This window comes from Hydra vulgaris, chromosome 15 (genome assembly GCF_038396675.1).
Source record: "Hydra vulgaris chromosome 15, alternate assembly HydraT2T_AEP".
NCBI classification, from domain to species: Eukaryota; Metazoa; Cnidaria; class Hydrozoa; order Anthoathecata; family Hydridae; genus Hydra; species Hydra vulgaris.
The window spans coordinates 35,224,994-35,250,000 of record NC_088934.1 but is presented as its reverse complement, the minus strand read 5'-3'; the positions used below and the strand labels follow the sequence as shown (position 1 = coordinate 35,250,000).

General features: G+C 29.9%; 2 protein-coding genes and 1 long non-coding RNA gene across 11 annotated transcripts in view; 2 read left to right on the top strand and 1 right to left on the bottom strand.

Annotated features, from left to right (window-relative positions):
• Positions 1-3,916, top strand: part of LOC136091625 (uncharacterized) — a 6,866-nt gene extending 2,950 nt beyond the window's left edge. For 2 of the 6 annotated variants that reach the window (XR_010644132.1, XR_010644127.1), the window contains 2 exons: positions 2,673-3,352; positions 3,428-3,916. This is a non-coding gene — a long non-coding RNA (uncharacterized LOC136091625). The remainder of the gene's footprint in view (positions 1-2,672; positions 3,353-3,427) is intronic. The other 4 variants (XR_010644130.1, XR_010644128.1, XR_010644131.1 and 1 more) reach the window with 4 other exon arrangements.
• Positions 3,917-9,211: 5,295 nt separating this feature from the next.
• Positions 9,212-17,586, top strand: LOC136091908 (zinc finger MYM-type protein 1-like). Its single transcript, XM_065819625.1, has 3 exons — positions 9,212-9,233; positions 16,258-16,406; positions 17,032-17,586. The coding sequence occupies exons 1-3, from the start codon at positions 9,212-9,214 to the stop codon at positions 17,584-17,586; spliced, it is 726 nt and encodes a 241-aa protein (XP_065675697.1).
• A 3,228-nt stretch (positions 17,587-20,814) lies between these two features.
• The window catches only part of LOC136091425 (TNF receptor-associated factor 5-like), a 113,524-nt gene continuing 109,331 nt past the window's right edge, over positions 20,815-25,007 (bottom strand). For all 4 annotated transcript variants that reach the window (XM_065818998.1, XM_065818999.1, XM_065819000.1 and 1 more), the window contains one exon: positions 20,815-21,144. In XM_065818998.1, coding sequence (XP_065675070.1) covers positions 20,830-21,144 — 315 coding nt within the window. In that variant the 3' untranslated portion in view covers positions 20,815-20,829. The remainder of the gene's footprint in view (positions 21,145-25,007) is intronic.

Here is a 25,007-nt window from a genome sequence, read left to right as displayed (position 1 = left end):
AAAGATTTCTACCCAAGGGCCATCACGAAGAAAATCACGGAAAGAATCCCAGTCAGCTTTACTGTAGTTGTAAGAGGTTCGATAGTAGGGGTATTCAGGTGATGAAGAAGAATGAGATATTAGTTTTAAAGAGATCAAACTGTGATCAGAAGCACCTAAGGGTGAATGTGGAGAAACTGAGCACTGACTAGGATCAGAAACAAGACATAAGTCCAGTAGAGAAGGTAAATGATTCGGGTTGTCAGGAAAGCGAGTTGGAAAGTTGACTATTTGAGTTAGGGATTGAGAAAGGCAAAAGTTGTGGGCTTTAATGCCTGCAGAGTCACTGACACTAGAGCCAAGCCATTCAGAGTGGTGAGCTTTAAAGTCACCGACAACAACTATATTAGCTGATGGATAAAGAGAGAGGGCTCGGTCAATATGATCAGAAATAACATCAAAAAGTGTACAGTCTTGAGATGAAGGAGATCGATATAGAACAAAGAGAAAGGTAATAGAGTGAAGTGGTGCTAAACGAAAGCACATGAAAGAATAGTCTGTGGATTCAAACCTAGTTTCACGACAAACAGGTGAATTCTTACGAATGTAAATGCCCAGGCCAAGCATGTGACTATTGGAGTCTTTGCGAATCAGAGGAAGATAACCATCAACACTAAGATCACAAGATGAGACAGCCGAAGTCAAATTAGTCTCACAAAAAGCAAGTAGGTCTGGTCAACTTTGCAAGAGATAAGACTCAACAGAAGAAAAGTTACTTCAAAGACCACGAATATTAGTGAATGATAGGTTTAGAGAACTTGGTGATGATGATGGTTTTTTGTGTTTCATAGTTTTTGGTACTTTATTCATTTTTAAATTAGATTGAAGAACTTGACTCAAAGCATAGATAGTACTCAGCACCGTTTAATAGCCCAAGCAATTGCCTCATTACTACTAATAAACCCTAAGCCGTAACAAAGGGCTCCAAATGTGGCCTCCGCAATGCACACCAAAAGTACAAACAGGGACACCATCCATGCGCAACATAGCACTGTTAATACTTTGATATTTTTCAGCTGTTGATGGAATCAGCCTCTCTGAGAGCTACCACAGAGTTCGGGAAACCTGACTACCAGTCGGCCTCAGAACCATAAAACTGAGTTTTAGAGCTGTACCCTCATAAGGAGATAATAGAATGAGTTGCCTAGTCATAAAAACAGTGACACAAGCAAACCCATGCATTGAGTCAAGAAGATCCAGCATTCAACATCCTAAACTGGAAACAATGTATTAAAAATACATCTGCGCCAGCCTAATAGATGAAGAAGGGGTGCGAGGCTGGTCAACAGATAGAATCTGTTTACCCCTTATGTCTTTGCCTAGGAGGCCTTCTACAAGACAGTAGCTGGGTGCATTTAACATCTGCCCAAGATGAGTATTTTTATCGAGACACCATCTCTAGCCTTTACTCCACCACGAGCCCCAAGGCAGGGGGTGTTTTAAATCGGAGTTGGCATCTCCTAGCCTTTGCCTAAAAAGGCGTATCCTACAAGGCAGCAGGACATGAAGCAGATTGTACTGGGTTACATGTTATATATATAATGTTATATATATAATATATATATACATGTTATATATATATAATATATATATATATATATATATATATATATATATATATATATATATATATATATATATATATATATATATATATATATATATATATATATATATATATATATATATATATATATATATATATATATATATATATATATATATATATATTACAAACTTATGATTTAAAAACTCTAACTTTATAAAATATTATTATGGAGTTATATATATATATATATATATATAGACTGACCAGATCTTTTTTAAGTAAAAAGATATATTTCTGATAGCCCATAATAAGCCAATAAAAGCATTAGACTTTTATTGCAGCAATCACAAGACATATTTAAGAAATTAAAAAAAATACACATTATAACACATAATCTATATTTACTGAGATAATTTCAGTCAAAGTATTTTTTATCCATTAATGAAACACATCAAAAATACTTAAAAAGTATAATTTGCATAGCAAATATAATCTTTAAATAAAATATTTTTTTCATGAAGCTAGTTTAGTCATACCTTTTCAGTTTTATGACTAAATTGGAATTGTTTATACCCTGTAAAATGATTTTCCACCTTAATATTATGGGAAGAGACTCAGCCTCCCAGTCTTCTAGATGCATGTCTAAGCAAGTTTTAAAAAAGCAATAAGAGCCAAAAACCTCATTATTACTAACGACAGGAATAGGCAACGATTTAGTTCAATTAAGAAAATATATGTAAGCTTCCTTAAATTCTTCATATGAAAATTTCTGATACTTACTTATAGTTTACTAAAATAATCTTACTAATTCTACTGAAAGTCAACTACTAAGTTTTTCACATGTTCAACGAAAAAGAGAATGAGAAAAAATATTAATGGTGGTACAACTGTTAATGAAAATACTTGTATTGAAACTTACTTGAACTGAAACTTACTTACTGAAACTTAACTGAAACTTACTTACTGAACTTACTTGAACTGAAAATACTTGTATTGAAACTAGTTATTTATCTTTAACTTCAAAAAATTTAAAATGACACTAATATTTCTGGTAAATTTTGTTTTTGCAAATTTTATCTTTTAGGAGTTTTACTGTTATCACATAATCTAGATGAAGACAATATATTTATAGAAGACTTCAGAAACTTAATGAAGATAATAATATTAATGTTGATTAAGGTAGGTGACTATTAATGAACAGGGGGCATGTGTGCATTTGGTTTTTTTAAATATTATGTATAACTTATGTTTATATTTATTACCTATATTTGAGTGTATATTAGTCTAATTTATCTTAAAACAGGATATTTGCACTTTAACAAGCAACAAAGCCTAAATGAGATGGTTTCGAATCAACCTTTAAAGGTTTCTATATTTATAAGCAAAAATCAATTAAGAGAGGATTTACATCCTGGTACAAATGCTAATGAAAATACTTGTGAATACTCGGGCTTCTGGGTCTTTCCAAAGTAATAAATTATTTGCATTTAATTTAAAAGTGTATAATATTTATAAAGTACAATAGTATATTTGATGAATTATGTTTCTTAATGGGTTTCATAAATTCTTTCAGGGCGTCTCTTATTTAGGTTGAAGTAGGTAGCTCTAAAAAAACAATTTGAAAAGAAGAATGAAGGGTCGATTCCGTTTAAATGTACATACACAAGCAAGCGTGGTTAATAAGGAAAAAAGCAATTTTACTCTTCCATCGAATCATCACTCTGGTTTTTCCAAACAGCATTTTTTTATAGTGCATTTACTTAGGTACAATACAAAACAATAGACTAAGATAATCATTTATTTTGTTATTTATTATAAAACTTGTTTTTTTTTAAATAGATTAAGGCGAATCATCAAAAACCATTACCAATACAGATCGACCAAAAAATAAGACAAACGAAACCTCTCCCATGGATGATGCCATGTTTTAGCGTAAAATGATTGTGTCACACCATTACATAAAAAGAAATTTGGGCTACTGCAATAGTTTTTAGATAAAGATTTGAATGAAATTAAATTTGAACAGGTTACCTCAATTGAGGAATTAGTAAAGTTCAAGACCCGACTTTTAAGAAAAATTAAAAAGAACATTCGATGCTACTGGAATTGTTTGTAAAAATGCGAAAGCGTATTGTTATACGATTTTAGATTTTATAATGACGGAAGAGGCGATCAATCGAAATTAAATATTATGTATGGTAACCAAGTGCCAAGCGTCTTTTATTAGCTTATTTTTAATGATTTGGTTTTTTATTTCTTTGTTTATTTTTTCTTCGTAGTATTATTGTAAAATAATTTACCTTGAAAAACAAAAATAATACAACAAAATTGTCGTAAATTTAATGTAGTATATATAAAAAAAGGTTTACATGTTTAAAGCTATAAACGTGTCTAACAAAACCTGCGTATTTTTGGTTTATCATTAAACCGTGCTGAACAGCTGTTAGTTCAGGCATAAGTTTGGAAAACTTATGCCTGAACTAACTTAAGGCATTAAATAAAGTTTCCGTTTGGAAACTTTATTTAAATAAAGGCATTATTTAAATATGGCATTATTTAAATATGGCATTAAATATGGCTTTATTTAAATATGGCATTAAATAAAGTTTCCGTTTGGAAACTTTATTTAATGCCATAAGTCCGTTTTAAACTATAAAAAACACAAATTTAAAACCTCTTAAAACACGAGTTTAAAACCTCTTAAAACACGTATTTAAAACATAAAAAAACTCGTGTTTGAAACCTTAGAAAACACGTGTAAAACTCCAGTTAAACTTCCCGTGAAATGCACGTGTTTTTGGATTACGCCTGGATCGTAACAAACACGTGTTTATACGGGTTTTAATTCCGAGATTAAAACCAGATGTTCCGTCTGGGTACATTTCAGATGTTTTAAGATTATATTTTATATCTGAATGTGAATAAATTCTTGCGGAACCATGTTTTCTTTCAGTCGTTTTACCAGGATGTTTACAATAATGACATCGAAATTCACCATTATTATCGCTTGTGCTTGATAATTGAGGCCACTGCAGGTAAATCAAAAACCAAATCAACAATATAAATAACAACTTGGAGATTGTCAATTTCAAGGGGTATTTCAAACAATTTTGCATTAATGCACTCCTAAAAAATAGTTAATAATATAGTAATTATGCCTAATTGTTGTTTACTTGTTGTTTATTATCATTACTTATAGTGATAGAGTTTTTTCACTGTTCCAAAGCTGGAACAGTAAAAGAATTCTACTACTATAGGAAAATTAATTAACTACAATTTTAATAAAAAAAATGTTAGTTAATAATTGATTTACCTTCAAATAAGCATGCCAATTAGGTTTTTTTGATGAGAACCATAAATCAAGAAGTAATGTATTTTCAATTAGAGACCGTTTATAAGATGGTAAATCCAAAATAATGGCATAAAATAGCCACATTGTAGTCTTTTTTTTTGTGTATGGTTCTCCATTATCAGTTGACATCAATAAATGAATATGTAAAACAATTTTAGGTTTCATATTTTCAACAAGATTTTGTCTCGAAATAAAATCACTCTTTTGTTTACCCAAAATCCATTTGATTAAATTTAATTGCTCTCAAATTTTGAGATAAAACAAATTTCATTTGGCTAATAATATCCAATATAAAGATATGTGATGAGCAATGAAGATTTATTTTACATGTGTCAACTAAAGTTGTGCAGCAATCATGACAATAATATGTATGGGTTGTTTTAGTATGGGAAAATACATTTTGTTTAACAAATATACGAATCATTTTAAGAGATGATGGTATGTCTTCAATACACTGAAAAATCTTTAAACAAAAAATTAAAACTTTAAAAATTTAGCTATTGAAGCTTGACTAGACAGTAATATAGAATATTCCTAATTAAAAAACTTATTTTACATACCAGCAAAGTCTTCCAAAAACGATTAAATGCAATTTCATTCAATCAATTGCTAATCATTAAACACAATAAGGTTAAAAACATAAACTTTTTGTTGGTAAGTGGATCAAATAAAGAATTTTTAAATGGATTGCAACTGAAAAACTGAAACATAGGAGCATTTGAATCTTCCTCAGGCTCAGATACTACAATTTCTTCTGTTTGTTTGGTAAATCTACCAGTGTTAACATTATCATCTGTATTGCTACCGTCAGACTGAGAACTACTTTTAATAATGTCCTCTTCAGAAGACGTAGACTCAGCTGTAGAATGTAAAATTCTTCTCTCGTACTTTCTATTAAAAAAGTTTCGTTTCATTGCGCAAATAAACACCATTAACAAAATTTAAACAAATTCTTCCACCAAACAGGTTTGCTTCGCGCATATACAACAACGCCAGCTTGCACATTAAAATCATTCAAAGTTGTTAAAACCGATAAAAATAATTCCATATTATACAGTTGCAATAATATTGCAATAACATTGAAATATTTTAACAACAATCTTGTTACTGCTTAAAAACGCATTAAACTTATGTAAAACAAAAAAATGACAAGGGTTATTAGAAAAGCATTGGAACTATTTTTATTTAATTGCATCTAAATTACATTTGAAAACATATTACGTTTGTATAATTTTATCACATTTTTATTTGTCAATTTAGTAAACAATTTGTAGCAATTTTAATTAAAAACGCAATAATATTGCAATATGTTGTAATAAAACGCAATATATGTTGATCAGTGTAAGCCTTAAAAGGTTGTTGGTTGTATAAAAAGAAAAACATGAAATTAGGTAAGATTTATAAGATTTTTTTGATGTGCAAGGAAAAAAACTGGATTAATAAAAGTTTTTATGGTATGAAGAGACAGTAAAAAAATGCAACTTTTTGAAAAAGAAGCCAAGCAAGAATGAGTTTAGGTTTATTATAATAAAAATGATACTTTGTTTGAGCATTGAACATGATTGTATTTGTAGAAAAAAGATAAAAACGCAACCTTACAACAATAGGAGAGTGGCTCAAGCTTGGCAAATAAAGCAGATCTAATTACATTTACAATGTGCTTTTAGACTTTTTCTGAGAATAAAAAGGTTGTTATTCATTAATATAGGAATGCCAACATTTTGCAAATATTTTTATGCAGTAAATAAATGAGTTTTGTAGTCAAACAAAGTTGTGGATTTTAAGTCCAGAGTTTAAATCCTTAAGCCACTGCAAGCCTTAGACTGTTATAAAGATCAGATTGAAAAATCAGATTGAATTTGCAGACTTAATATACAATGTTAGGCAACAATGGCCAACGTTGCTTTTTGGTGGTTGGTGACGTCGCATTTGTAACAAAACTGATATTAACGGGCAATCCAATGCGCATCATTGTTCTAACGTTTTATCAACGTTAGTGTGTTAGCTGGGAAGGTCTTTAAATCAAGATCAAAAAAATCAAGATGAGAAAAAAAAAAAAAATCAGCATAAAATCAAACATCATTACTTGATGTTATGTTTTTTAGTTAAACTATAAATACTGTTACTTATAAAAACCGTATGAGATGCGATCTCGCTATTTTACATATATTTACAGTAACTAAAAAGATTTTTAGTTGAACGTTATTATGGCATTATAAAATTGGGGTGATGCATATCACAGAAATGTTTAAAAATTAAATTTAGAATTTTTCAATAAACCTTAAGAAATTAAACTTTTAAAGTCAAACGAGCCCTCTGTCAAGTCACATTTTAATTAGTAAAAACTTTAACGATAATGCGATACTGAATTTAAGCTTGAAGAAACTTTTTTTTTTGCCCTTTTGTATTTTTGTTGGCATACGACTGATTAGAAATTAAAAATACACGTAAATTTGTTTTCTTTAGTTAAAGCTTTACCTTTGTACTGCATTAACATCATTTGATACCAAAAGATGATACCCTACTATAAAGCAATATTTTATATCTCCAGTTAAGTGAAGAAAAAAATTTTAGCAGTGTTTTATTTAAGACAAATTTTTTTAGTCGTGCTATAAAAGTTCTTCTACTATAAAAAAGTTCTGGTTTCGGGTTTTTTATAAAAAATGTGACGTCACTCTAAACTATTTTTCTTTTACCTTTTAAAAATATTTTTGTTCATAATTATAAAGCCACAAGTGAAGCAGTTTTTTTTAATATTAATTTTTTATAAAAGTCCAATTTTGTGTTGCAAATTTCCATAAAAGCTATATATCCAATCCAAATCATTCAAATCCAATCCAGCTAAAACTAAAAAGAAAGAGCGAAAGTCAAAGCGACGTTGAAGAAGGCGTTAATCAAAATAAAAAACGACAAAAATATATGTAGCAGAAATGCGTCATCGCCAACTCCTCAAAAAAAGACGTTGATTGCAGACTCCTCAAAAGAAGACGTTGTTCGAAATAAAAAACGACAAAAATATTTGTAGCAAAAATACGCCATCGCCGACTCCTCAAAAGGCAGGCTCGAAAAGAATTGCACGACAAAGAGCGGTTTGAATAAATATTTAGTTTATAAAGTTTATATCTACAAATATTATTTATTTTTTTGTTTTTTAGATTTTTATATTCTAAGAAAATGTATTCTAAAACCATCTGTCATTATGCTTTCTGCACATTCTTTCACTCTCTTTCGTCATGTTATTAAAAACCGCACTCAAACAAAAAATGGAAGCAATAAAAATTTTTTCTGACAATATATGCGGCCTTGGTGACGCAAATAAGCAAAAAACTATTATTAAAAAACTATAAAAAATGATTTATGATTTTTATCTTCTGCAAGAAACCCATTTAAATATACAAGACGCAGAAAACTTTATTTGACAAAGAAATAATCGAGGTTTTTTATCAAGAGGTACGTTACACACAGGTAGTACTTTAATCTTAACTAACCAAACTAATTATAACTTTATAGTAATTGAACATTTTGAAGACCTTGATGGTCATTATAATTATATTATAGTGGAAAACGAATACCACATTATTCTAATAATAAACGTTTAAGCAAAATCTGGTTCGAGCTACACTATCAAAGCATAAGAAAAAAGTTGTTTGAAACATATCTGAAAAAATTGATAATTCAAATAATCAGTTTACAATACTCGGGGACAATTTTAACATGGTTTTAGACGATAAAGATTGCTTCCCGCAAATCAACAGGAGAAAATGCCTGTCAACATATAATTTAAAAACTTTATTAACTAAACTTAATATGGAAGATCCTGGCGCATTTTTAACCCAAATGCCCAAGAATGCACATACAAATCAACAAACAATATATCTTTTTCTCGCCTTGATAGACTATAAGCAAACACATGCGCCACGTCATATCAATCAAACATGAGCCAATGATTTTTTCAGACCATCAAAATGCTATATGCACCACCATTTTGATGAACAACATAAATATTGGAAAAGAAGTCTGGGCTCTAAATAAAAAAAACTTGAGCAAATATAGTTACACTGAAAACGTTTCAAAAATAATTAAAACAGGATGCCAATAAATATACCATTCTGAAAAAAAACATCTGATTGGGGTCTTTTTAGACAAGAAATAAAAAACTTTTCACAAAAATTCAGTAAATCTGGAGCAAAAAAAACAACCAGTTGAGGAATAAAGAATTAAAAGCAACTGAAAAATTCTCTTTAAAAGTCCAACTATAACCCTAGAATGAAATGCCTCAGCGAAATTCTAAAGGTAAATCTTCAAAGCTTTGAAACAAATAAAATAAACGGCGCAGAAATTACAGCAAATGTAAAATGGCGAACGGATGGTAAAAAGTTTAGCAAATTCTTTTTCCAGCTTGAAAAAGTAAAAACATCTAAACAAGTCATCACGCTAACAAAAGATAAAAACGGAAATGAAAACAAAAACACCCAAGATATTACTAAAAGTTTTGAACAATTTTATTAAAAACTGCATAAAAACACTAATAATGACGTCACACTAAAAAAGTTTTTACTCAATAACGAAGACGTAAAAAAAATCACCAAGCAACAACAACGCTCATTAGACAAACCGATTATGCTTTGTGAGGTTGAAAATGCAATAAAAACTATAAAAAAAAATTAATCACCCTGAAATGATGGCTTAACCGCCGAATTCTACAAATCCAGTTTTGACATTTTAGGTGAAAGTTTAGTTACAGTTCTAAATGAAATAATAAAAAAGAAATTTAATGTCTGTTACACAAAAACAAGCAATTATAATGTGCCTTTTTAAAAAAAGGAGATAAAACCGACATAAACAACAAACTGGCGACTAATATCTCTCTTAAACACGGACTACAAAATTTTTACCAAAATAATACCTAACCGACTCACAAAAAATCTCCCAACCATCATAAACAAAAACCAAACAGCAAGTATCCCTCATAGAACAATTTAGCAAAACCTGGCATATACCAGAGACATAGTATAAATCGCAAATAAAAACAATTTAGATGCCTCTATTATATCGATCGACCAAATCAAAGTCTTCGACCGCGTCGACAGAAACTTTTTATATGACTGTTTTTCTAAATTTGATTTTAGTGTTTGCTTAATTAATCTTATTAAAACTCTATACTATGACATTAGTTCCAATCTTAAAATAAACGGCTTTCTATCTGATAAAATAAATAAATACAGAGAAGTACGGCAAGCATGTCCCCTTCCAATGAAACTGTACATAATTCAACAGATCAATAATAAAAGAAAACTCCTTAAATTTTTCGTGGCAAGACACCACACTTCGTAGTTTAAGTATTGTTTTCACCAGTTGTAGTCATTATACCAATCACTAATGGGATAAACGTATCGTTAAAATCAACAAAAAAATAGAAAGCTGGAAAAGATTTCATATATCGATAAAAGGAAAAGCTGGTATTATTGACCAAATACTCTTAAACAGCTTATGGCATCTTGCCTTTACGCTTTCTATTCGAGGAGACCGAAAAACTTAACTAATAAAACAAAAAACCGAAATTTTTCTTTGAAACAATTGCACCATAAAAACTCCAAGACAAATTCCTAAACTCCCTGTTGATAAGGGAGGCTGAAATACCATAGACGTTAAGGTAAAACTTTAATCTATACAACTAAATTGGATTTCAAAATATTTTAGTAAAAAAAAAAAAAGGGCGAGGAAAGATTCAGCTTTCTACATATTCAACAATTACAGAAACGCCAACCAAGGAAATCTTATCTTTCTCACCACACACTCAACAGAATCTTTAAAATCTCTCCCTCCTTACTATCTCCAAACTATAAAAAAATGGAGTCGCTTGTACAGAAAAACAAATAACTACACAAATCTCATAATTGAAAAATTACTAAAGCATCCTATACTCTATAACCCATACATACGCCACAAAAAAAGAACACTCAAACCAACTCAAGAATCCACAAACAGCAACGTTATAAAGCTAGGTGATATCGTCAACAATGTCAACATGTAATTTAAAAACTTTATTTACTAAACTTAATATCGAAGATACCTGGCGCATTTTCAACCCAAATTTACGAGAATACACATCAAATCAACAAACAATATATCTTTTTCTCGTCTTGATAGACTATGTATAAGCAAACACATGCGCCGACTCATATCAATCGAACATGAACCAATGATTTTTTCAGACCATCAAAATGCTATATGCGCAACCATTTTGATGAACAACATAAATATTGGAAAAGAAGTCTGGGCTCTAAATAATAAAAACTTGAGCAAATATAGTTACACTGAAAACGTTTCAAAAATAATTAAAACAGGATGCCAATAAATATACCATTCTGAAAACAAAATATCTGACTGGGATCTTCTTAAATAAGAAATAAAAAACTTTTCACAAAAATTCAGTAAATCTGAAGCAAAAAAAAAACGAGTTGAGCAATATAGAATCAAAAAGCAACTGAAAAATTCTCTTAAAAAGTCCCACTATAACCCCAGAATGAAATACCTCAGCGAAATTCTAAAGGTAAATCTTCAAAGCTTTGAAACAAATAAAATAAACGACGCAGAAATTACAGCAAAAGTAAAATGGCGAACGGATGGTGAAAAATCCAGCAAACTATTTTCCAGCTTAAAAAAGCAAAAACATCTAAACAAATCATCACGCTAATTAAAGACAAAAACGGAAATGAAAACAAAAACACCCAAAACAATACTAAAAGTTTTAAACAGTTTTAGAAAAAAAAGCGTCACACAACAAAAGTTTTTACTCAATAACACAGGTATAAAAAAAATCACCAAGCAACAGCAACGCTCATTAGACAAACCGTTTATGCTTTGTGAGGTCGAAAATGCAATAAAAGCTATGAAAAATAATAAATTACCCGGAAATGATAGCTCAACCGCCGAATTCTACAAATCCAATTTTGACATTTTAGGTGAAAGTTTAGTTACAGTTCAAAATGAAAAAATAAAAAAAAAGAAATGTCTATTGCACAAAAACAAGCTATTATGACACGCCTTTTTTAAAAAAAGGGATAAAACCGACATGAACAACAAACTGGCGACCAATATCTCTCTTAAACACGGACTACAAAATTCTTACCAAAATAATTTTAAGCCGACTCACAAAAAATCTCTCAGCCATCATAAACGAAGACTAAGCAGCAAGTATCCTCATAGAACAATTTACCAAAACCTTGGCATATACAAGAGACATAATATATATCGCAAACAAAAACAATTTAGATGCCTCCATTATATCGGTCGACCAAATCAAAGCCTTCGACCGCGTCGACAGAAAATTTTTATTTGACTGTTTATCTAAATTTGGTTTTAGTGTTTGCTTTATTAATCTTATTAAAACTCTATACTATGACATTAGTTCCAATCTTAAAATAAACGGCTTTCTATCTGATAAAATAAATATATACAGAGAAGTACGGCAAGAATGCCCCCTTTCAATGACACGCTACATAATTCAAGCTGAAGTCTTTGCAGGGTATGTTACAAAAAAACCGAAATAAAAAGAATTACCCTAGACAACAAAAAAACTAAACTACAACAATACGCAGACGACACACGTTTTTATTTATCATCTGACAACTCCATAAAAGTCCTAGGCAATCCCATAAATATTTATAAATTAGCAACAGGTACTAAATTGAACACTGCCAAATGCCAAGTGTTGTGGCTTGAAAAGAACAAATTAACAATAAAAGAAAACTTTTTAAATTTTTCGAGGCAAGGCACCACACTTCGTAGTTTAGGTATTATTTTTTCAAGTTTTAGTCGATATATCAACCACCAATCGGATGAGGGTATCGCTAAAATCAGCAAAGAAAGAGAAAGCTGGAATAGATTTCTTATATCGATAAAACGAAAAGCTATTATTATTAACCAAATACTCTTAAGCAGCTGATGGCATCCTGCCTTTACGCTTCCTATTCCAGGAGACCAAAAAATTAAACTAATAGAACAAAAAATCGAAAGTTTTCTTTGAAACAATTGCACCATAAAAACTCCAAGACAAATATCTAAACTCCCTGTTGACAAAGGAGGCTGAAATACCATAGACGTTAAGGTAAAACTTCAATCTATACAACTAAGTTGGATTTCAAAATATTTTAATGAAAATAAAAAAGGAGCGTGGAAAGATTCAGCTTTCTTCATATTCAACAATTACAGAAACGCCAACCAGGAAAATCATATCTTTTTCACCACACACTTAACAGAATTGTTAAAAATCCTCCCTCCTTATTATCACCAAACTATAAAAAAATGAAGTTGCTTATACAGAAAAACAAATAATTACACAAATCTCACAATCGAAGAAATACTAAAGCAACCTATAATCTATAACCCATACCTACGCCAAAAAAATAAAACTCTTAAACCAACTTAAGAATCTACAAACAACGACGTAATAAAGCTAGGTGATATCGCAAAAGTATTTATCCCTGGATTTTTGGTAAATCAACATATTGGTATAAAACAACCTCTCCTAACAAAAATTATAAACTTTTTACCGCCTCAATGGAAACAGCTCATAAATACTCAAAATCAAATGTACGATCACAACAAGTCACTGACATCTATTCACCTCAAAAATAGACCTCCCCTTCGTATTATTGACCTCAATCCATGAACTTTATACATCATCTCAAAGAACTACAAAAACACAAATTTGCCCGAAAAATATTTCAGGTGGCAAGATCATTTAAAAAATAGCATGAAAAACACCACAGCAAAAGAATGGTCGCAATTATTTTGCTCAATCCACAAAAACAATTCCAACAACAAAGCAGACGAAAAAGATATAAACTCATACACTTTGTTTTACCTACCAAATAAGTATTTAAAAAGAGAAGTTACATAAAAAATGATCTCTGCCCCCAATGTAAGAATAAAAAAGAAGATCTACCCCACATGATGTATAAATGCAAGAAAGTGCAGCCACTATTAAAATATACATTTGCTCTCATCCGAAAAATTTATCCACATTATCCACCTCTAAAAAATACATTTAAATCTTTTCTTTTTGCTTTATCACCTTCTGTAAATAGTTTTTATATTGGTAAAATAAAGCTTAATGAGCTTTTATATAAATTATATTGCAACAGAATGAGGTCACTCTACGAAAAGTCCATGTTTACGAGAGTGACGCTCTTAGTAGAATTCCAAAACAAAATCAAAAAAATTTTGTTCCAAGAATTCGAAATTTCGAAGCTAACAAATAAAAAGGATTTTCTTCTTTTAGAACTGGCACAAATCTGGAGCAACAAAAATAAAATAATTATAAAAATGAACAACAATCGTTTTTTAAACTGAGATGCCAAAATTATTTTTCAATTTTTTTATTTTTGCTCTTTCGTTTATTTTTGTTTTTTGATTCTTTTTTTCTTCTTCGTTATTTTTTGATGCCTTTATCTTACCTAGTAGTGGAACAGTAGACCAAATTGTAAGTATAACTACTGTATTCATTATTAAACTTTGCACATTAAATACCTGAGGAGAACAAACTTCAATATTCATATCCAATCCGCATCATAAAATGCGCATTCTTAACGCAAGAGATTTTTTTCTCAAATATTTAGAAAACATCAATTTTAGTGTATTTGGTACGAAAGGAAAAGATAATTTCGAAAAAGTTTAAAAAAAAACTATAACAAAAAAAGTACAAAAAAGAATTAAAATTGATCAAATCATTAAAAATCTAACTTGCAATATGATAAAACTTCACGACAAATAAAAAATTAAACTTGAAGATATAGAAAAAAAAAAAAAGCCAAAGGCGCAGCAAAAATTCATTGGAGGTTAAAAAGTAAAAAATACTCCAAATTTTTTTTCGGATTGAAAAAATAAAAACTAACTAAGCAATATGTCTCTGAAATAAATGAAACGGGCTGGTTCAAACCAACTCAACTTACTTGAATTGAAAATTTTTCCGGAAACTTATACAAATTCAAAGAAAACGACAAACCTACAAAAGAATTATTTTTCTCAAACGCTAAAGTTAAAAAATTACTAAGGAAGAAAATAAAATTTAAAAAAAAGAGATTTCTGAGAGAGAGGTAATACAAGCTCTAGGGCAAATGAAAAATAATAAATCACCCGGATCAGACAAGCTAACCATCAAATTTTATGAACATTTTTTCAATTTAATTAAAAAAAACTTGATTGAAAGTTTAAATAATGATTTATTTAGAGACGAAATGACAAACTTGCCAAAAGAATTTCTAATAACATGTATTTTTAATAAAGGAAACAAAATCGATATCGGAAACTGGAGACCCATATCGTTAACGTATGTTGATTATAAAATTTTAATAAAAGTTTTGGCCACAGGCTCAAAGATATTTTACCAAAAATAATCCATAGCAACCAAACTGCGTGTATCGAAGGCAGAACAATAGATTATAATCTAAGTTATAAGAGAGACATTAATAACATCGCTAAAAAAAAGCAAGTTACCCGCTTGCATTCTTTAAATAGATCAGGTGAAAGCTTTTGATAGCGTTGATAGAGCTTTTTTGTTTAATAGTTTGAAATATTTTGGATTCGGAAAAGTTTTTACATCTTTTACAATGCTGGATTAACCCGGATTTCTTGGAGTCTAGGCGCCCGGCCCTCAAAAATTAGGGTATCAGTGGGCACCCGATTTTTAACGTTTATATTATTTTTTTATTATATATGACTTGACATTCTAAATTAATTTTATTAATTTCTAAGGAAATTAATTTTGATAATTTCTAATCAAATTAATTCCATTAACTTCTCATGTAATTAAAAATAAAAACTCAAAACTTTAAAAACAAAGTTCGAACTTGAACACGTCCAAACTGTATTGGAAAAAAGTTCGAACAATTTTTATCTTTTTTTACTTACTTGAAAAAGTGAAATAAACGGATACAATTTAAATGCTAAACTGCTTAATTATTTATCAAGAAATGCAAATTGACATTTTGATTTGAATTTTTTATTTTATTTGAGAACATATAATATCACTTAAATTAATAGTTGTTTGTTTCTTTATTTTTTTATATTTATTGGTAAATATGTATAAAATATTTTATATATCTTTGAAAATATTAGTTTTTTACTTCTTTTTTTTTTACCATTAAATTAAGATTGCAATTATTTTTGCAATAATTGCACAATAATGTACAGAAAATATCTAAGCAGAAACTTAAAACGCAAACTGAAAAAAAATAAATGTGACTGACATCATAAAAAACAACATTATAAAAAATCCCAAAATTGATCAATTTTTTCCGATCTCCTAATAAAGCATTAGAGGAGAATCAATGTTTGTCAACTGAATCAAAGCCAACTGCAGAAAGTTCACAATTGCAGAACGTAACAGATAATTCTTCAATGAACAATGCATCGGCGTTATCCAATTCAACAGAGCAGCATGAAAATGTGTCATATGGCAATGTAAGAATACTGTGGAATTTAGAGGAAGGAATAAATAATTAAATTTATTGTTATTATTGTTGTTACCATTATTATTATTTCTTTTGTTATTGTTTTTATTATTATTATTGTTGTTTTTTTTTGTTATGAGTAATATTATTAAACGTATTATTATCTTTAATCGTTAACTTAAGCAGTACCGTTATTTTTTTTTTTAGTCTAGTTTGTTAATATGTCAATCTGACTCAGCATTATGGACGGATTTAAAAGAAGCACAGCGCTACTGGATTTCTTTAAAAAAATTCCTGATCAAAATGTTAAAAACAAAAGTTTTGAAAAATCTAAAAAAGTAACAAACACCAAAAAAAGGTGCTGCTCTCTTATCTATTTTTCTTTTAAGTTTAAAAATGGCGAAATTCAAAAGAGAGACTGGCTTATTTGTTTACCATCCACAGAAAAAATATTTTGTTTCTGATGCTGGCTTCTTCAAGATTCAGACGACAATTTCCGATCTGGATTCAACGACTGAGCACATGAACTGCGTTCTATACATAGGCACGAACAAAGCTAGCAGCATTCTGATGCAGTCCAGTGCTATTTTGGAAAAGTTACATTAAAAGGAAAAATTGATATTCATTTTTAACAGCAGTTGGAGGATGGAAAACGTTACTGGAGGGAAGTTCTAAGACAAGTTGTTGAATGCTTGAAGTTTTTGTGCAATCGAGGTTTAGCTCTAAGAGGTGATTCAGAAGAAATAGGTGACTTCAGTAAAGGAAATTTTCTCGGGGCCTGGGAGTTCTTAGCAAAATTTGATCCCTTCCTTGCTAAACACTTAGAAAGCCGAGGAAACCAGGGCAGAGGAAATGTTTCATACATTTTATCAACAAGTTATGAAGAAATTGTTTTCTTAATGGCAAAAAAAGTTCTGGATTCCATTACCAGTGAAATTGCCTGTGCTAAATACTTTTCACTGATTGTTGACTCATCAACTGACACTTCACACTGTGACCAACTTGCAATAATCATTCTATATGTGAGCGAGGAAGATGTTGTGGAAGAAAGACTTATTGGGTTTGAATCTTCATGCGGACATAGCGGAAAGGCTATGGCAGATGCTGTCAAGAAAACATTAGATAATCTTGGCTTAAACATTAAAGATGCTCGTGGTCAGACATACGACAATGCATCTAAATGCATCTGAAAAATGAGAATCCAAACATTGAATTTATTCCTTGTACAAGACATTCTCTAAATTTAGTTGGCGTAAATGCTGTTGACAGCTGTGAGGCTGCATCCGATTTCTTTGGGTTTCTCCAATCGCGGTATAACTTCTGTGCTTCTTTAACTCATAGATGGCAGATAGTTTGTTCAGGTCTTGTAGGTGGTGCTGAAAAGGACAGGATAGTTACTATTAAAAGCCTGAGTGGGACAAGGTGGTCAGCAAGAGTCATTTTTACTAAAGTTTTACATTTAAATTACAATCATATCCTTGAGACATTAGAATCAATTATTCTGGATAAAGATGAAAAACGTCAGACACAAAACGAAGCCACTGCACTTTTAAAAAAAATGAAAACTTTGGATGTTGCTTTTATGACGGAGCTATGGCACAGAATAATGATACGATTTGATACTACTAGTATGAAACTTTAAAATAAAACTACAGATCTGGATCTTAATGTTCGATTGCTTAAATCTTTTTTGGAATATGTGACGTCAGTTCGTGAAAATTTTCTCGACATTAAAGAAAGCGCTATAAGGTTCTCAAATTTAAAATCAAATTTTTTTTCCCAATCTTAGAAAGTTAAGAATGTGCTTAAAAGAAAGGCTTTTTGCTTACAAGTCTGCATAGAGAAAGTTTGGTTTTCTAACTAGTTTTCAGATCATGACCGTTCCTGTCATTGCTGCTGCCAAATACTTGTGTACGATTTATCCTTCAGACTTAGATACGCTATTCCCTGATGAAACTATCCAGTTTTCCAAGTTCATGGCAAATGAGAAGAGTATATCAGCACTTAAACGTTTACTAGCAATTTGTAGGAATAAGTTAGAATCAGTTTTTCCCAATGTTGACATTGCATATCGGATTTTTCTTACTCTTCCCATTACTGATTGTAGTGAGAGAGAGCATTTTCAAAAATGGCAATAGTTAGGAATGATCTCCGTTCCTCAATGTTAAATGATCGTTTTTCGATGTGAAATGATTGTTCCTAAATGTTAAATGATTGTTTAAATGCTCTTTGTTTAATGACAATTGAAAGCACACTGTTAAAAAATATAAATTTTCAAGGTGTTGTAACTGATTTCGCAAATGTAAAAGCAAGAAAAGTTTCTATTTTAATGAAAAAGTAATCTTATGTTTTTTGCATACAATATGTTATGTTTTAAATACAGTTTTTTAGGATTGGGGCCTTAAATATTTTTTGGCTCCCGGCCCCCAAGACCCTTAATTCGGTCTTGATCTTTCATAAAAACAATCTATAATATTATAAATGCTAAAGTAAAAATAAACGGTTTGTTACCGAAAAAAACAGATGTTTTAGGAGGAGTAAGACAAGGTTTTCCTTTGTCAATGATATTTTACATTATACAGGCAGAAATATTTTCATCCTATGTTAGACAAAACAAAAATATTAAAGGTGTACATGTCGAAGGTAGTGAAACAAAAACACTGCAACACGCTGATGACGCGATTTTCTTTCTAATCGGAGATGATTCCATTAGAGATGTAGGAAAAGCCTTAGAACTCAATCAAAAAGCCGCAGGCGCTAAAATTAACCTTGCCAATTGTTAAAGCATATGGTTAGGCAAAAATATTTTTAAAGACAAAAGCGAGTATTTTAATTTTAGTTTGGAAGAAAACACTTTTAAACGTTTAGGACATTTTTTCTCAACTAACGCAAACTTTCAGTACAAAACATACCGGAAGAACCTTTTTAATAAAATGGAAAACTCACTGCGAAAATGGGAAAAATACAACTTGTCCCTAAAAGGCAGAAAAACAATCATAAATTCTTTAATTATCCCTCAAGCACTGCATTTGGCTTTTATAGCACCCCTACCTAGCAATGAAATTCTAAATAAAATAGAAGCACAAATTAGTAACTTTATTGGGGAGATAAAATATGTAGACTAAACAAAACAAAAACATAACAAAAGATAAATGAGGGCGGCGCAGGATTTAACAGCATAACCAAAAAACTTAAGGCTATTTAACTGCATTGAGTTAGCAAAATATACAACGAAAGTATATGTGGTCCGTGGAAAGATGCTATGATTTACATACTAAATCTCCATAGAAAGGCAAACCAATGCAAAAACACATTTGAAACTATCCCTACTCAAATCAAAATATTACCCCTTTTTACGCTCAGCTATTAGTTAATTGGCGTTGTTTAAAATAAAAACATGTTTTACCTATAACCAAAATTGAAGAAATTTTGAATCAACCTAATTTTCTTAACTCAATGATAAAAACAATCCCAAATAAGTTTTTAACTCCAAGCGAAACTCACGTTAAAAACGATATTATACTAGTAGCCGATGTTACTAAAACATTTCAGCCTGGTTTTTTACATCATAAAAGCATTGGCTTGTCCAAAAAGGAATTAGAATATGTTCAAAAGCTATGCCGAGAAAATGCCATAAAAAAGTTCTAACGGAATGTCAAAATTATGACTTTTAAAAATCTCCATTTTATATAACCAAAAGGAAAACAAAATACGAATATGAAAACCTAACTGTTTTATTTCTACACAAAAGCGAGCGAAATTCTTTTTAAAACAGCACATTTTATATTGCCCACCAACAAAAAGGTGTTTAATTTTAATATTGGAAAAGACAAATTTTTTACATAGTGCAAACTTAAAAATGAAAATACTGCCCACATGATGTACAAATGTGAAAAGTACAGCCACTAATATTTTATGTTCTAGATACTTTAGACCAGCTCTACCCTACCAAATACTCTAATAATAACAATTTTAATTTTATTTTTTTTTAGATACGAAAAAAATGCAGTCCAGAGGTTTTTTGGCTGTTTGTTATTAGAAAGTTTTATTCATGAGATATAGTTTAACAGAATGAAAAGTCAATTCGAAATCAAAACATTCACCTAAAAGTTTTTGCTAGAAAAGTTTAAAAAAAAAGTTAAAAGATTAATTTAAAATGAGTTACTTTAGCTGAGACAAAAAAATAAACAAGAAAAACACATAAATGAAATAAGAAATATTTTGTGACTATTTCATATAATTTTGATTTTTTCTTTTTTCTTCCTTCAGGTTTTATTTTTATATTTTTTTGGTTCTATTTTATACGGGTCCAATAGGCATCTTTGTACACGTTTTATCGTTTATTTTTTTTAAAACCTTGTATTTATTATGAGGACGTGAGTATGGCAGTTAGCTGAATGACGGATTAAATTACAATATAAAAAAATCCAATTTTAATCATCGTTATCATTGTTATAATCATTGTTATAATCGTCGTTATAATCTTCGTCATAATCTTCGTTATCATTGTTAAAATCATCGTTACAATCATCGTTATAATCGTTGCAATCATTGTTATAATCATCGTTATAATCTTCGTTATAATCTTCGTTATAATCTTCGTTATGATTTTCGTCATAATCTTCGTTATAATCTTCGTTTTGATCGTTATAGTCATCGTTATAATCATTGTTATAATCGTTATTATCTTCATCGTTGTTATTGTCATTGTTATAATCATCATCGATATATTCTTCTGGCAGATAAATCTTATCATTTAACAAAAAACAAGAAAACGTAACAAAAAAGGAACAATGCAACGAAAGTAACAAAAATATAATTTAGGGAAAGTAACAAAAGTATAAACAATAAATTATATATAATTTTAATCTTCCTTACATTTAAGTATTTTTCCGTCATCACTATTATTGTTTTTGTTATTATTAATATACTTTTATCAATATAAATATTGTTGTTAATACTGTTATAACATTTTTCTTTCGTATTACTGTTTTTTTTATTCTTGTTGTTGTAATTATTGTTATTGTTATTGTTGTTGTTGTTTTTACTGCTATTATTGCTATTATTATTATTATATTATAGTGTTTACTTTTTACAATCTTTACTATTACTTTTATTCGCTGTTATTAAAACTACTTTTTTAATTTACTCCTTACTTGTATTATAATTACTATAATCATCATTTTATTATTATTGAATTTTATAGGTGTCTACCATATATTAGTACTTATTACTATTTGTAATAAGTACTTGTATTTGTTATGTATTCAGAAAATATTTGATTTGTTGTAACTTGATCACTGAAAATTTTGAAAGTTAGTGGAAAACAACAAATGAGAGCAAAGATATATATATATATATATATATATATATATATATATATATATATATATATATATATATATATGTATATATATGTATATATATATATAATAACTTGATCATTGAAGTTGTATTTAAGACTGACGGAGCAAGAATCTTTCTTCTCAAAAAAGGATTGAGCATAAATGATTTTACCATGTTTTTAAAAAATCTAATCCCAATAGGCAGCCAAGTCGGCGGACTTAAGCATCTGTCTTTGGGCTTCCTCAAGAGGCAAAAAATACTCAAACCGGAATCTGTTTCGAACAATATGGTTACGGAAGTCACGTATTGGCTAAACCTGTCATAAGAAAAATGCTAAAAGAAGGCAAAGAGAATTATAGTGGTATACTGGTTGCCATAATGGAGGAAATGGTTGCCGCGATTCGCGTTTCGATTGAGGTGTTGGGTCTATCAAGTCAGAACAAAGTATAATGGTCAAGAACCTTCTCACGAACGAAAATATGATATTGCAAAAGATAAAGTAATACTGACCAACGATGTTCATAATGAAATTTAAGCTAATGAAGGTGATGCAATAACATTATCTTTTGTTACTGAGAGACCAAATGCAAGCAATGAAACTCCAACGCAATATGTAATTAAAGGCAAGACTTCCTCAATTGAGGATGAACGCGTCAAAATTGAATGTGATCAAGCCCTTGGAGATCACGTTTTTTATCTGAGGACGAGTTTAAGGATACGGGTAATTTGTGAAAGAAGGGAATGAAGAGACGAAAGGAAAGAAAACAAACGACGGCTGATGGTGGAGAAGCAAAAGACGCATTGAGGACGAAAAGAGAGAGACGGTGGATGAGATTTGCGATAAAAACTGGTATGAGAATAATATTGAGTCTGGGGATATCGCAAGTGGTGACGGAAAGATTACGTGAGAGTTATTTTTTACTTTTTTTTTAAAATTTTGTATCACGATATTTTATTTTTAAAATAAAAACGTTTTTACTTATATTCGTATTTGGAGCATGCGCAAGAACATACGCGTTTAGGTAGTTAAACTGCCGTTAATTGTGGTTTTCTTAATTTGAAATGTGTTTTTTTTTAATGTTTTAATAATGCCTGTTTTATAACTTAACTATCTTCCTTCTTGACGTAATTAGTTTTAATAGATATGGCAATGAAAATTCTTTTTAACAACGTCAATGGCTTTAATAATGTGGCCAAAAGAAAAAATATTTTTAGCTTTTTAAAAAATTCATCTTGCAACATTTAAAGTATTCAGGAGATCCATGGCACCAATGAATTGGCTGTAGAATGGGGCAAAGAATACCGAAACATACCTGACGGCTGTTCCTTTGGGAACAGTGGTTCTAGCCGCAAATGCGGTGTTGCCATTCTTTCTACAAAAAAAACTAAAATTGCAGTAAAATTGCATTTTGCTGTAAAATTTTTCTAAGGAAAAAAATGGAAAAGTTCTTGCTGTCACAGCAACAAATGAAAAATATAAGATTATATAAAATACTGTGTACGCTCCAAACACGCATATGTAAAAGAACATTATTTAAAAAAATTAAATAAACACGCGGGAGTTTATGATTTTTTAATTTTATTTAGTGAGTTCATCAATGTTAAAAGCCCAAGCCTTGACGAACAAGGTCAAGGATTTATTAAATAAAAACAACCAAATTGGTCTCAAAAACATAAGTGCGTTTAAGGAAATCCATAAAGTGAATGACGCGTGTTCCGCATAAGCTTTTGTTTACTTATGAAAAAGAAGATGAGTGTTTTAAAAGCAGAATAGATAGAATTTATGCGTCAGAGGCTTGGTCTTCTGTACTAACAGGCCTCGGAAACATGATATCGGAGCCTGGGGCTGGGGGCAATCAAAAAACAACAACAACTAAAGAAAAGTTTATGACTGCATGAACTTTTGCTCGAAAAAAACCATTTACATTTAGTATGCATGAACTATAGCTAATTTTTTTATCTTACTAAATAAATAAGACCAATTTATAAATAAAAAGTTGACACAAAAATTAAAAAAAGCATTCCCTAGCTTTAAAGCTTTATCTACAAAAACTAAACCTAGTTAAACATTCCCTAGCTATTAGGTGCTAAAAATCATACAAAATCACATAATCATTGATCGAACATATACATAAAAAATATAGAAATTATATCAAGGTGGCTACACACAAAAAAAACATCTAGTCATTTTTTAAAGTGCAAAAACATAAATTGAATATTTTTAGTCAAAGTGTAAGTAACAGCAAGATTGTAACAATTTTCAAAAAATTTCCCAAGCTATGAATTAAAGTTATATTTTATACCAAAATCACATAATAAGTAGAAAATATACAAAACATATATGTAACAAAATAGTTGTGAAAAAAATCGATAGGTTTACTTTGAAAGTTTCAAAATCTTTTGTTGTGGCTCTTCAGACGACCTTGGTGCATATAAATTAACATAGTTTTTTAAAAAAAATGTTTGAAAGTAAAATGGCTTGTTTTCTTTCCATATTTAAGTTAACAGACTCTGATATTAAAATTAGTACATTGCAGAGTGACTTTCGGCTGACTTTACGAACAGTTTCATAAAATAATATATAAGAGAAAATAGTCCACTGACATACATTATCATTTGGTAACTTCAAACCTCCACGATTTATTTCTGCTGTATAATCACCAAATTCTCCATAGTAAAATTTAGCTTCTTCTTGCTCTTCCACTTCATTTCTCACAATATATCCAGCAATATATACTAATCCTACTATTGTATTTATTTGCAAACTCTTTTTTAACTCAGGCAAATTGTCAAATATATCAATAGCATTACTGCTAAGAAAGTATTCACATTTTTGGCTGTTATGTCCACTTTCTGCAGATAAAGAATCAATATCTATACCAATGTGAAGACTTAATTTTTCTCTTTGAGTTTCAAACTTTTTCTATGACATTTTGCACATTGATAAAATATGTGCCTCCAGATCCTAATCGAAGTTTTCCAAACATTTTTTCTAGTGGGTCAGTTGTAATCTTTTCCAGTATTACATACTTAAAAGAATGTTGTAACAAAAATTTAGTAATAGCAACTAAACCACGACGCGTATGAGCTAAAGCTGCTCCTGTATTTCTGGTCAACTGAAATTGTCTGTTTCCCTGTTTGCTGGACATTTTTTCTGCCATTGTTGCAAGAGAAAGTAAAAATGCCAGTCTAGCATCTTCTGAAGTTGATACAACTGCTCTGTCTGGATCTTTATAATGAATATCAGCATAAGGTCCTTTTGTAT